Source organism: Crinia signifera, chromosome 2 (genome assembly GCF_055691185.1).
Source record: "Crinia signifera chromosome 2, ASM5569118v1, whole genome shotgun sequence".
NCBI lineage: Eukaryota > Metazoa > Chordata > Amphibia > Anura > Myobatrachidae > Crinia > Crinia signifera.
Window position 1 is genome coordinate 346,894,085 of NC_139218.1, and position 14,855 is coordinate 346,908,939.

At 42.0% G+C, this 14,855-nt stretch overlaps 1 protein-coding gene across 5 annotated transcripts in view; it reads left to right on the top strand.

The window, feature by feature from the left end:
* FNDC3A (fibronectin type III domain containing 3A) overlaps nt 1-14,855 on the top strand; it is a 183,689-nt gene that overhangs the window by 142,381 nt on the left and 26,453 nt on the right. For all 5 annotated transcript variants that reach the window (XM_083169659.1, XM_083169660.1, XM_083169664.1 and 2 more), the window contains 3 exons: nt 577-636; nt 9,681-9,819; nt 13,673-13,726. In XM_083169659.1, the coding sequence (XP_083025785.1) occupies nt 577-636; nt 9,681-9,819; nt 13,673-13,726 (253 nt within the window). The remainder of the gene's footprint in view (nt 1-576; nt 637-9,680; nt 9,820-13,672; nt 13,727-14,855) is intronic.

Sequence of the window (14,855 nt, forward strand, 5' to 3'; positions counted from 1 at the left end):
AGCTATGACACAGCCTTCACTGGTTCATATTTTCAAGATTTGCTGATTCCTAATCCCATCCTTAATAATATGCTCTGCTGCATATCTAACAGCAAGCCCCCTAAATCATATTATTGTGCCTCCAGATGGAGGGTGCTACAGTGCTCTGGGACAGTGTTCGCTGTTTATCAGGCATTTGGATTCCATAATTTTAACTTTTTATTAACAGTTTATTAGTTCATGTACTGCTTTTCTTAAACCTCAGTCAGTGCCTATATTATATCATTTAACCTAGCTGCCCCAGTAAAACTATAATACCATGATGAGGATCAGATATACCTTTGAGCCTTAATTGTGGCCCCAGCTCCTTTCTGCTTTCCACGATTGTTATAGCTTGGAATGCTTGCTGATATCATTCTAGATCAGTCTCTATTAAATGTATTCTTTATCCTTATTGTATGGTTTTAACTTTTTTTTTTACATGTGGCGTGTATCAGTTTGCTTATAGCTGCCACAATATAATTCCGTAAGAGTTTTGTAAACTGACCAAAGTGACTGAAATGCTTACTTACATGTCCATTATACTTGTGTTTCTAGCGGAGAGAAGACCAGTGTCACTGTGGATGAATTGAGACCTGCTACAGATTACCACGCCAGGTCAGAGTCATGTGTCCCGCATCTCATTCTATTGGGGGAGATTTTTCTGTTCTTGGAGATGGATATATTCGAGACGTTGCCCATAGCAACCAATCAACATATAACTGTCACTTTACACACTGATATATATATATATATATATATATATTGTCCAGAAGTGAGCAGCACTGTCCTCAACCAGCCTTAATTAGAGTGGGGTGCCCTCCATACCCATCAGGGTCATCAATCCATACTTGCAGATGGCGGCACTCATCCAAAGAATTCTTATAGGCAGTAGTAGGATCAACGTTTCAAACCCATTTATTGTCGGTTCTTCATCAGGATATACCTGATGAAGAACCGACAATAAATGGGTTCGAAACGTTGATCCTACTACTGCCTATGAGAATTCTTTGGGTGAGTGCCGCCGTCTGCAAGTATATATATATATATATATATATATATATATATATATATATATATATATATAAAGACCAGGGTACGGCACTCCAGTTGACCACGGTGTAATGAGCCGGTGCCTTCACAGCAGTATAATTTGCTAAATGTAGATTCGAAGGTGCGGCACTCTCAGCTGCTTTTTGAAGAACGTGAAGCAAGAACCGATGGCTTTACAACGTTTCAAATTTTATTTCATTTGTCGTCAGGATACAATATACAACACACTAACCTTTATTTATACCCCACACCACGAGGAAGACACTCCAGATGGGTTGGGACAAACACCCGCCCATCCGTCGTGTTGTGGCTGACGTCATCAAGACGTTCAGCAAGAAAAGCGTCCCTTCACCATGGAAACCCCAATAAAAACAAAATATCACGGGAAACAGCCTGTAGAAAGAAAAACAGAGTAGCATAAGTAATAAATATATGTAAAACATATAATGCAATCAATATAGTATGCAGAAAGTTTATAAACAGAATGATAATACATGAATTCATCTAAAAGCTGCAAACGACAATTGTTCATTTAACCCCCGAGGGAACATGACATCTAGTCGGTGTATCCACCGCGTTTCTTTTTGTAGCAAGAGACGGGATCTATCCCCACCTCTTTTTGAGGGGGGGACCCCATCAATCATTCTATATCTCAAACTGGACAACGGATGTTTTTTCTCACAGAAATGTCGAGCTACAGGTTGTTCGCTCCTGCCACTCTCAATCGCCAACCTAATGGCATATCGATGTTGGGTCATCCGTTCTTTGAACTTACAATCAGTTTTCCCTATGTAGCTCAAACCACAAGGGCAAATAATTTGATACACCACGTGGGTGGAATTACACGTGAATTTCTGTTCAATTTTGAAGGATTTACCGGAATGTGGATGCGCAAACGTGTCACCTGTCAAGAGGAATTGGCAGGTGACACACGTGCATTTAAAACATCCCATCCTTTGATCTTTAAGCCAGGTGGTAGGTTTGTCAGTTTTGATGGCAATATCGGTTTTTACAAGCAACTGCTTGAGATTGCGGCCCCTGGAAAAACAGGGCATCAAACGCTGAGTGGCAAAGGGCAGAGTTTTGTCACTCTGAAGAATTGGCCAGTTGTTTTTAACAGTGGAAGTGATGGCATGGGAAGATACATTAAATCGAGTTGCCCAAGGGAGAGTATTGGGTCGACTATTCGTTTTGTTGGAATTATGCAATAAAGTATTGCGATCTAATTTAAGGATACGCTCTTTGCATTTCTGTAGCTCCGGTTTTTTGTATCCACGCTCCAATAGATTGGAGATGAAAACATCCAATTGTTGTGTACAGACTGTATCATCGCTATTGATACGTCTGTAGCGTATCATTTGCGAATAGGGCAGGCTATTGATGAGTTTTTTGGGGTGACAGCTTTGAGGCTGTAGCATCGTGTTGCGGTCTGTACTTTTAATGTATACACTAGTGACCCATTCCTCGTTGAGGCGGTCAATTTTTACATCCAAGAAGTGTGAACTGTGCGAATCAATCTCAAACGTAAATTTGATCGCATTGTTAGTACAGTTGTGTGATTCAATAATCTCTTTAAGTAACAGTTGATCTCCCTGCCACAACACAAATACATCATCAATGAATCTGGTAAATAATAATGCATGTGCAGAAAAAGTCAAATTGGAGAAAAAAACATCAAATTCAATGGAAAACATAAATATATTAGCATATGACGGGGCTACTGCAGAACCCATGGAACAACCTTGTAACTGTAAATAAAATTCATTATTATACAGAAAAACGTTATTGTATAAAATTAAATCCATTAATAACAGAATAAACTCAATTTTCGATTGGGAAAAATCACTGTTGGTTTGCAAGAAATGTTTCAATGCCGCTAAACCTAAGGAATGCGGGATGACTGTGTAAAGGTTAATGACATCTATAGTGGCCAACCAGCACTTATCGGTTACCTTCATAAATGGTTGGAGTTTATTCAGGAACGCTGTAGTGTCAAGTAGAAAAGATTTTTGCTGTTTAATAAGGGGCTGCAGTAGGTCATCTACATATGTTGCTGCTGGTTGTAGGAGCGATTCTTGTGCGGCCACGATCGGGCGACCTGGTGGGGGATTTACCCCTTTATGCACCTTAGGTAAGGTGTAAAATATGGGAATTTTTGGTGCTTTTGGAAGAAGAATGTCCTTTGTTTTTTCGGAGATAAGATGTTGATCCACTCCTAGTTGTAGAATTTCACTCAATTGTTTCTTGCAAGCAGCAGTCGGGTTGGAATGTAGTTTTCTGTATGTGGTTACGTCCGATAATTGGCGCATCACTTCTTTGTCATAGTCCCCAATATCCTGCAACACCACTGCGCCCCCCTTGTCTGCCATGCGGATGATCAGATCTTTATTAGACATCAATGTTTTCAATGCATGTCTCTCATTCACTGTCAGGTTAGGGTGCAGGGGTTTGCGTTTCTGTAGAATTTTGTCGACATCATGGTCAACCTTCTGACCAAATGATTTGATGGACGCATTTATAGAGTAAGGTTCAAAGGTAGACGGTTCCTTAAATTTCATTAATGCTGCAGGTGTGGGCAAAGACTGTGTCATGTTGACCGTGTCGACCGGATTTGTATGAAAAAACTCTTTGAGTTTTACCTTACGAAGCAATTCAGATTTCTCTATTCTCCATTGGAAATCATCGAAGGTCACAGTAGGAATAAAAGATAGTCCTCTATTAAGAAGAAGTTCTTCACTGTGTGACAGCTCGTAGGAGGAGAGATTGAAGATCAATGCCTTATCACCGGCGGGCGACCTTGTTGTCTTCTGCCGGTCGCATTGCCGCCCTCGTCGGGTGTACCTCCTCTTGCGGTTGTGGCGGCTCTTGCTCGTGTACCTCTCATTCTCCCCCCTAAAGGGAGTTGACCAGGGACTGGTCTCTCTACGTCGCTGTTGCCACTTTGCGAGTCTTGGGATGTATCAGTATCAAAGCGATTGGTGGTATACTTTGCTCGTGGTTTTCTACGGAAGAAAGGTTTTTTAGGCGCTTCTGAGGAATTTCCTGATAACCAACGATACACGTTATGTCGATCATAGTCGGCTTGTACTTTTCCAAGTTTATCTTTCTTGAATTGTACTAATTCTCTTTTGTACACAATTAATTGTTGTTTCAATCGGTCTAGCCAGTCAGTGTCCAAGTCTGTAGAGAGGGTTGCCAGGTTGACATCCTCAAATTTGGCAATTTTTTCACGGGTAATTTTCAGTTCCTTGTTTGACTGCTCGATAACAAGTATAATTAAATCAAATGAACAACGGTTCATAATGCCTACCCATCGTTTACAAAACGAGGGATCGAACCGTCCAATGGTCGGGCAATTCCTGACCCGAAACCCCCTCGGTATTAGCTTCAGCTTGAAATAATCGCTGAGTGTTACAGCATGCAAATCAAAGTCAATTTCTTTCTTTTTTAAAAATACCTGATGATCAGGGTATATCCTGATGAAGAACCGACAATAAATGGGTTCGAAACGTTGATCCTACTACTGCCTATGAGAATTCTTTGGGTGGGTGCCGCCGTCTGCAAGTATATATATATATATATATATATATATATATATATATATATATATATATATATATATTAGACATATCACCCAGGTTTGAGAATCTCCCTCCATGATAGATCAGGCAGTGTTCATTCCAATGTATGAGAGAGCATTTTATAATCCATTGCGTGTGAGAAAAAGATATAAGAAATGTACATTGCAAATGAATAGAAGTTCAATTTATGTTCGGACTAGTAAGAGTCAAGCATCGAAGTGTTGGCCAATGTTTTCCACAATACATCAGTGGTCAAGAAGACGTTTGAGAACATGCGGTCTTTTAAAAATTCGAAAATTGGGGCAGATGTATTAAGCCTTGTGAAGAGATAAAGTGGAAGGTGATAACGCTCCAGCCAATAAGCTGTGTTTGAAAAATGACAGTTAGGAGGTGATTGGCTGGTGCATTATCACCTTCCATTTTATCTCCACTTTATCTCTTAAACAGGCTTAATACATCTGCCCCATTGAAGGATGATGTGACTGGTGTGTAAGGCAGTCCACTCCGCACTTACAAATTGTAACCAGCCGCACCACAGCTCCCATACGAAGTACAGCAGTACTGACCACACACAGCCCTCAACAGCACATAGTGTTACATTTCTTGTTATATATAGAAATTATCATTATTCATGAGATAAAAGCCAAAACCTCATAGGGTCGCAGAGAAGGGAATCTGTCCAAAATGCTTTCATATCAAAGGAATATAGGTCAAACAGCCATGAGTATTTAAAAACAGAACATTGTGTTATAAAGTCACATTGCATATTCTTTGTAAAAGATACTTTTTTGAGAAATGTAATCTGACATTGGGTTTGTAGCCAGAACAAACACTGTAGTGGGATTACTGGGTAATATTATTTTTAGTTGTAGAACCGGTCATTATTTATTACATTACAAGCTGCGGGGTTTGTGCAAGGCAAGCCCTCGGTTTACTTCAGAGGAAGGCTGCGCCTGGCCTTCGGACGTGAGGTCTGCAGACTGCTCATACATTATACAAGAGCTCCACACTGCCAGGTGGAGGTGCCACAGGAGGGTTTAAGGATGAGTAATAATGGCACTCCTTATAGTGCATAGTTGTCTCCCCTCCTCCATTCTGCAGGAGACTCTCTGAAATAGCAGCAATCTCCCTCTCTCCCTGATTATTCTAGCAATCTCCCTTATTTCACCTAACCCACATAATGCAGCGGTTATAGTGCTGAGAGAAAAAAAGGAATGCGAGAGAGATACATTTACATTACAGGGGAAACGGTCATTAGTTCTACAAGCATTGGGTCGACATGTATTTAGGGCGACATGACTGTAGGTCGACATGGGTTAGATCAACAGGGTCATAGGTCGAAACAAGCATTAGGTCAACATGGGGGTAGGGTTTTTCACATTTTTCTCGAGCCAACATGTGCCAACAGGCGGTGTTTCATATCCTACTATCCACTAGGGCGTGGTGGGAGAATAATATAGCGTGCCGAGCGTAGCAAGGCACCGTGCCCAAAGCATGGCGAGCGGATGCGGTGCTACGTTTCAGTGTACATGTCGACTGTGTTGATATTCAGGACAAAAAAGTTGTGAAAAACCCCATGTCGACCTTTTGACTGTCGATTTACCCCCCATGTCGATCTAATGCTTGTGTTGACCTAATGATCCTGTCGAACTACAGTCATGTCGACCTTAATGCATGTCAACCTAATGGTGTCGACCTAATGTTTGTCAACCAACATGCTGAAGACCTAATGACCCCATACCCCATTACAGTATAGTATCTCTTACTGACTGCTTTGGGGCTCATCTACATTTGGATATACCGTAATTCATTTTAAAAAATCCCTCTCAGATGTAGCAGTACACACCCACCCTTTTAGGGGCCACGTTCTCAATCTCTTTTCACAGTCTCTCCATATATGGAACAAGACACGCCCTTTGGGTGTAGCATGACACGCCCCCTCAATGGGGCACTGTGCAAAATTCTGCTACCAACTTTAATCTCCCTGAAACCAGTTTTCAAATGTAGGCAAGTATGTTTTAGTGTTTTAACCTCGTTAAGTGCCAACGTTGCAGTGAAAGATCCTCAAAATATTCGTTAAAAATGTTTATATTGAACTAAATTTCAATGAATTGACATGGCTGTATTTGTATTTATTTATACTAAAAGAACAGTCGCTGTGAGCGACGCTGGCGTTTTTAGCGGATATTTTAAGGATCTCTAACAGCAACGTTGGCACTCAAAGGGTTAAGCACCTTCTAACATTGGCACCCTAGGCAATTGAATATATGGTACTTATGTAGTATCTGGGCTGCCGATTTCTAAATCGGGTCGGATCGGGAGATCGCATCGCATCGCATGCGACCATGCGATGCGATGCGATGCGATGACCCGATTTTTCCATAGGAATCAATGTTAAAATGGACTGAGTCCATTTTAACATGGAATTCAATGGGAAAAATGGGTCCTTTTCATACCCCTACTATCCAAGTGGGCATGGAGTTGGATATAAACCTGTGGCGAGCGTAGCGAGCCACCGAGCCCGAAGCGTGGCGAGCGAAGCGAGCCCCGCGAGGGGACGAATACCGTCCCCTCGCGGGGCTCGCTTCGCTCGCCACGCTTCGGGCTCGGTGGCTCGCTACGCTCGCCACAGGTTTATATCCAACTCCATGCCCACTTGGATAGTAGGGGTATGAAAAGGACCCATTTTTCCATAGGAATCATTTTAACATTGATTCCTATGGAAAAATCGGGTCATCGCATCCGATATCGGATGCGATGCGATGCGATGCGATGCGATATCGCATCGCATCGCATCTGATTGTATGCCTTAACTTAAGGCATACAATCAAAAAATCGGCAGCCCAGATACTACATAAGTACCGAATATATTAATTGCATCAGTGGCGTAACTATAGCACCGCAGCCCCCGCGATCGCAGGGCTGCAGTGCTATAGTTACGTTACACCCCGCCGCCCTGCCGCACCAACCCCCGCAAACCCCCCCATCCCCAGTCTTTACCTGTGTTCAGTATGCGCTGGTCCCGGCTCCCTTCTTCTGCTGAGGACCACCACAAAATGGCTGCCCCCATATAGCACACAGTTCTCTGAAACTGTCTGCTGTATGGGGGCGGACATTTTGTGGTGGTCCTCATAGCAGAAGAAGGGAGTCGGGACCAGCGCGTACTGAACCTAGGTAAGACTGCGGGGGTTGGTGCGGCGGGCAGCGGGCGGAGGGGCGGGTGAGTGACTGGGCGCCCTCCCTTTATCGGCGGGGGGGCGCCCAAAATGTAGTTACGCCGCTGATTTGCATTTTAGTGCTAGCCCTGCAAATTAGTTTGGTCTTAAAATATTTTTATTTTGGCCTGCTGTTCCTGTGTGCGGCTATTTGCAGTTTGACCGGTGCACTATAGATGGCGCTAGTGTACACCAACAGTACTCTGTGCAACCCTGAATATTAGTTTGAAATAAAACCGTGCATTCCCAGAGCCATCCGTTTCATGTTCTTTAATTATGGGACTTGATGATTGGTGTCTTCTATTTTCAGTTTACTATTTTCTCATTCCTTTAAAGCTGGCATCTACATTATGGGCCTAATTAAGATCTGATCACAGGGCAAATGGACAAAACCATGCTGCACTGGTGGGGCAGATGTAACATGTGCGGATAGATTTGGGTGAGGTGTGTTCAAACTGAAATATAAATTGCAGTCTAAGAATAAAGCAGCCAGTATTTACCCTGCACAGAAACAATCTAACTCACCCAAATCTAACTCTCTCTGCACATTTGCCCCACCTGCCGTGCAGCATGCTTATGGCCATTTGCTAACAAAATGTTCCCCGCAATCTGGTCTTAGTTTAGTTTGTATCCAAGATCTTGGATAGGTTGTCGCATTTGACTTTTCAGGCAGCATTCATAGAAGTCACCTGCTTCCGCTGGGCCCACACATAACAGGAAAGTGCTGAGAGTGATCTGATTTTATATCTCGCATAGACTCATAAGGTCACTGTCTATATGGGACTTCCCAAGATTCTGTTGCCCTGAAAATGGGTTGCTTATTGCTTACCATTCCTGAAGAGCAATTAAAAGACCTCTGTATCTCTTTTCATGGATTCTTCAGGTATTCCAACCCAAACTGTCTTTTTATTGCACAAATTAAGTAATGTGTTGGCATTCAACAAATGTGTTGATGCAGTTGTTCATGTGCTGTATTGACGAATCATGTCATTGTTCGTTTACGGCCTGCACTGACACAACAGAAGACATTCAGCCAGATGTATCAAGCTTCAAAAAGTGATAAAGTGGAGAAGGATAAACAGCCAATCCGCTCCTACCTGCCATTTTTCAAACCCAGCCTGTAACATGAGCTGATTGGCTGGTTGTTAATCACTCTCCATTTTATCACTTTGTAAAGCTTGATACGTCTTGCCCATTTTTGTATTCGGTCTGCTTCTATGGCTAATGATATAAGATGAGATTGCCATTTTCCTGGGTTTTATTAGACCAGCAGACTGTGGGCAACAAAGTTTTGTGAAACTATTTGATAACTTTTCTTTTCACAACAAGGTGTATTTTTTATAGAAGCTACCAGCGTTGTCTAAAATACCTTCCATTGTCATTCTAGATCACTCAGTAACAATTGTAACCCCACATATGCTACAATTAGTGCGGCGCACATTCCTATTTACACACATAATAACCATCCCACAGGTTGTGACTAATTCCACCTACTCCTGGTACATAGCTCTGTGCTCACAGTCTCTTAGCCTATTAATACTCTCCGCTATTGCTCAGTTTGCTGACACCTGATGCATCTTACTTTACTGTTCTACATGCATTGTGTCCCTGAATAGATATGGAACCGCGCAACGGTATTTTTATCTAATGGAAGTTAAATATATATACCCCTAGGTGCTCGGGAGCACGTGTGGCTACCGACTATCTGAATAAGGCCCGTTCCACCTGTGCCTAATGTCCTAACGATAAGTTGATGAATAATATGAATTTTGCATTAACTTTTGAATTCCCTTTTGTGTTTATTTTTCTGTAGAGTACAAGCAGAATTAAACTGTGTTAAAGGCGACCCCTCGACCTCTGTAAGCTTTACCACATTGAGCTGTGAACCTGAAACGCCCAACGCTCCACGGATCACAAACAGAACCAAAAATTCACTTTCCCTCCAATGGAAGGTGAGTTCTGACATGGGACCTCTGGTGGGCCATCTGTGGTAAACGCTAAGCGGAATTTATGTTGTTATTCTGGCAATCCCATTGGACACTGCAGGTTGTTTTTTTTTACTTCCTTATGTCTGTACCCGCTTGGTAAGGCACACAATAATGAGGTCAGGCAAAGGTGGGGACAGCCCAATAACATATACCAATAAAAATACCAAACCAATTTTTCTTTTCAAATACTTTTTATTCAAAGAATAAAAGATTTGTTTTTTGTTCAAATATTAAAACCTGGGTGAAAGTCTTTTATACGTTGTAAACAAGGCTCTTCACTATATGCCCTCTGGCACTAGCATATTTCTCTCTGTGTTCTGTGTCCTCGTACAGTATGTGCGGCATCTGTCCCTTTCCAGCTATCACTGATGATATCAGCAGGCATCATGTGACCCTTCCTGGCCAATTAAAACAGTTTTAAACAGCCAGAGAGCAACTCGGTAAAAACTCAGGTCAATTGCATGGTTAGCAACCCGGGAAAACAGTCCCGGGTTGGTGCCTTTCAGACATAACAAAATCCCGGGTTGATGCGCATTCATTGGGATTTTAGAGTATGTCTGAAAGGAGTATGCGTGGACATTTCTACTTCTCCATGTTTTGTGTTTATATCTTATTGCTATTCCTTTTTTGTTTACTGCCACAAATGCCACCACATAAACTGATTTAAATCCAATAACCATTGAGCATTTTCATTTACCTGTCTGTCTTCCAAGCGGAGGTCGGAGCCTAGGATAAGCTCAGCCATATTTCTGCAGCTGTGAATTCTAGAGAAAATTACTCTGATTTCATGTTTTCTTTTTGTTATGTTTGGTTGGCTGTTATCAACCTCAGCTGCTTTATCGTGAAGCGAGTACAGTTACCACAGCCGGTGACTGGTGCATGATGTAGCCTTCTGCAGTATTACAGATTAAATACACTGTAAATAAATAAGAAAAATGATGTCAAACCAGTGAATTGTACTAATGGCAGATTTGCAATAATCATTACAGTGGAAATCCTCTTTATGTGCCACCTGTTCTTTTTTGTTTTTCTGTTTTGTTTTATTTGGGCCCCAGGATACGCTTCCCTATCATTTCCTCTGAGCATGTACATATGATAGTAAATAATGACTCTCTATCCCAGCTCTCTGTGATGCCGGTCATGGTGCCCCTGCCTAGAAGCAGATAATTCAGTCCTTTCTTTTCACACCTACTTTGTATCGGATACCAGGCAACATGTTCAAACAATCTGCTTGCATTGTTTTTGTTTTTATGCAATTAGCTGGAAGTGCTGTGTTCTTGTCTGTAAATTATAACAGTGGTTGTTATCTGTGTTAACAATAGCACGCTGTGCTTGTTATACTCCGAGGGACGCCTTTGCAGTAAGGCTGTGTGGATGAGATTCAAGCAGGTTCTGTTATTACATTCAAGATCGTTCATCCTGTGTTTAAACAAATGGATATTGGTGTTTAAAGGGCTACGCTAGTCCAACATATTCATGCACCTGAATATATAAAATGTATACTACTGCATATATTTCTTTTAGGCTGCCCGGTGACTGACTAATCTGAGCTGCATTCTGTAATGGATGAATGGGAGGGCTCTGTTACATGATTATTAACTGTGATCTCTATTTTGCATTTTATGGTTGGAGAAGTTGTAATTAGTTAAGGCCCTGGCTCAGATTTTGTGTCCCACCTAGAGGCCTTAAGGGGCTTACACACGGGGCCACACTGCTGTGCGAACTGAGCAGTGTAGATCTCTCAGATCGCTCAGCACACAAGGATGTGTCAGCGCTGTGTGCTGAGCCATCAGTCAGAGCCAGTGTTCTCCAGTGAGAACACTTGCCCTTACTAGATTTATCCAACATGCAGGATATTAATCGCTGGTCGATAGCAATGCAAATCGCTATCACTATGGCCTCCACACACAGAGCGAGGTAGGTGCATTTTCTAAGGGATCTAGTGGGATCGCTTAGAAAATGCCCTGAATCTGCCCCATTACATTGCTCAACTTCTTTATATGATTCTGGACAGTTAGCAGCTGAAGGTGTATGAATCCTTGAAGCGAGACCAACTATCAACCAACAAGCTATTAACTGTCATTTTTTAACAATTATAAAAATGATCCAGTACTCGATGCCCCAGCGCTATGATTTAAGATTATGGGCCAGATGTACTAAGCTTCAAAAGTGATAAAATGGAGAGTGATAAACAACCAACCAAACCGCTCCTGCCTGACATTTTTCAAACACAGACTGTATCATGGCAGGAGAAGGCAGGTACCGGGTGCTCTTACGCAGAATGCGTGTGGCAATAAGTTTTTTATTTAACAATTTTGTCAAATCCTAACTCCAACAGTGAAGAAATCACAGAATGCATTTAATTAGGATCCAATTTTCAGTATTGCAACAATAAACCTTGCACAAAAGTATTTGGGGTGGTTACGTTTCTTATTTTTCTTCCAGGGTTTTTTTTTTTTTTTTAAACAAAAACTTTATCAATATTTGTGGGCATATGTAATAGTGTCCGAATAGTGTCCGAACTTGCTACACATGCGGGATGCCAATTTTTTAAATGGCAATTATTTACAAGGCAAAACCATCCCTTGTAAATGATTGCTGCTTTTAAAAATGTCAGGCACCCCGCATGTCCAGCGAACTCGGATGCTCTTATGTATGGTCCTTAGTTTCCAGGAATCGGAGCCCTTATTTTTATAGGTAACACCAAAAAAGCTAAAAAAAAAAAACATAGAAAATAGAATTTTTGATAAGAAATGTCTATTTCATACACCATCTTTATACACATGATAATGTTACAAAAATATTCCAGAAATTGTTTCCAGCAAAGAGAAATACTATTGTTACTGTGTATATATACTTAGTTCAGGGTTGCCGACTTTGTTATTCTCCTCTCCGGGAGAAGCCCGGAGAGGAGAGTTTCCGCAGCCGTTTAGGGGCGGGGCTTAAGCGTGACATCACTAAGCCCCGCCCCATGATGCTAAACCAGTAAATTTACGGATCTCCGTGGAGGGGGCGGGGCTAAAATGACGCGAGTGTGTCATTTTAGCTCCGCCCCCTCCTCTGAGACCCGAGGATTGCGGCATTTTAATGCCGCGATCCGGGGGACAGCGGGGGTGCCCCCTGAATCCGCAGTGTTGCAAGTAAGGTGGTACGGGGTGGTACGGAGTACCTGTAAGAAATATGTTGCAGGTACGCAGTACCACTTACCCCTGATCCACTGTCAATTCTATTTTTATTTTAAGTTTAAATATAATGCATCCGTAGCCCGCCCACCAAGCATTATGATTGGTGCTGTATGCAGCTATCAGCTACTGTTGATTTAGCCTGTCACACCAACAGGCATCAGCAGCTACAACAGCATGAAGAGCAGGCTCCACAATTGTAAGCACAAGCTGCCCGTCACTCCCCAAAGCAAGAGCCAACCCACCCCCTGACATTCCCTGTTTCTCATTCCTTGTCTCCTGATGCCAAGCCACTATTGTCATTTAGTCACTCCTCTAGCTTTGTGTGACCACGCCCCCTCATGACACATGACCACGCCCATTTTTGGTGGAGGCTATTAGTACCACCAAGAAAAAAATTCTACTTGCACCACTGTGAATCCGTGAGGGTTGCCCACCCTTCCGGGGGCCGGGAGGGGGGACCCGATTTTCGGGAGACTCACGGAAATTCCGGGAGGGTCGGCAACCCTGACTTAGTTTAGTATCTTTTGCTACCGTTTTTAAGGCTAAGGCAATTTTAATTTATGTAAGTATTTTCTCTTAGTACAATTTAATATGAATTGTTTAGTTATGTGTTCTATTTATTGTATTTGCAGGCATCCTGTGATAATGGTTCAAAGATACACAGCTATCTCCTGGAGTGGGATGAAGTAAGTCAGACGCAGTGTTGATACTACATGATAAACTTACATAAGATTGCTTGGTAGTCAGAGGAATCTGGATCAAGTAGTTAGTTAGAAAAATAATCTGTTGCTCTCTTACTAAAGATTGGTAAAAAGTGATCAGGCACATTGCAAATGATTCGTACTAATGAGTGATGTAGAAATGGTCAATTCTTGAGAACAAAATTAAGGCAAAAAGAATACCAGTGACCTTGTTACCCATATACATAATATATACTTGTGTAGATACAGAGTTAAAAAAAAATAGATATCATTTTGCATTGGGTATAATTTAGGTAGCCCGCAGTTTTTATACTGCTGTCCGTCAATGCAATACCAGGAATCCCAATTTAAGCTCTGTGTGCTATATATTTGTAGTTTTTCGGTGCATAAAAAAGTGGACATTGCGGAGACTTACATTTTACTCCCCACGTTTTCTTATGTTTTTGCAAGGGATAAATGTACAACTTCTAAGACATATTAACACGTATTGATTTGGTGTATTCCATTTACCTTTGGGAACTCAAGTTAAACTAAGTTTTTTGTTTTTTATGTATTGGGGCTAGTCCTAAAGCCCATTATAATGAGATTTAGCGGATTCTGTTGGAGACTGTGCATCTGGTGGAGACCGTAACTGAAAGACTTGAATGTTATTTGTCCTGATAAAACATGCAAAGACTTCCAGAGTGACATAGCAAGTAGTGACTGATGCATCAACAATGTGGCGGAACCAGCAAGTGGTGGGCCCATGTCCAACAGTATGTTTTTGGACTCCTGTACCCACACCTACCCCATAATAAAAAAGAAAAAACATCTAATGTTCTATAGAATTTGCAGCACGCTTCACTGCTGTTCCAGTGAGTCGTGCACATATACCTCTGGGTGACATCATCCACCAATCATCCTCCACTCACCAATTCTCTCACTGGGCCTTAACAGGAGCTCTTACATAATCGCGCCTGGTGACTGTCCCATAAAAAAATACAGGGAAATATGGGAGGAATGGGAAAGAACAGGAGGGAATGGGAGGCAAATGTAAGGAGGGGACAGGCAGAGATGGGAGGAATACAGGAAGATATCAGGGATAGAAAACTTGTGTAAAATTCATTGAAGCTAG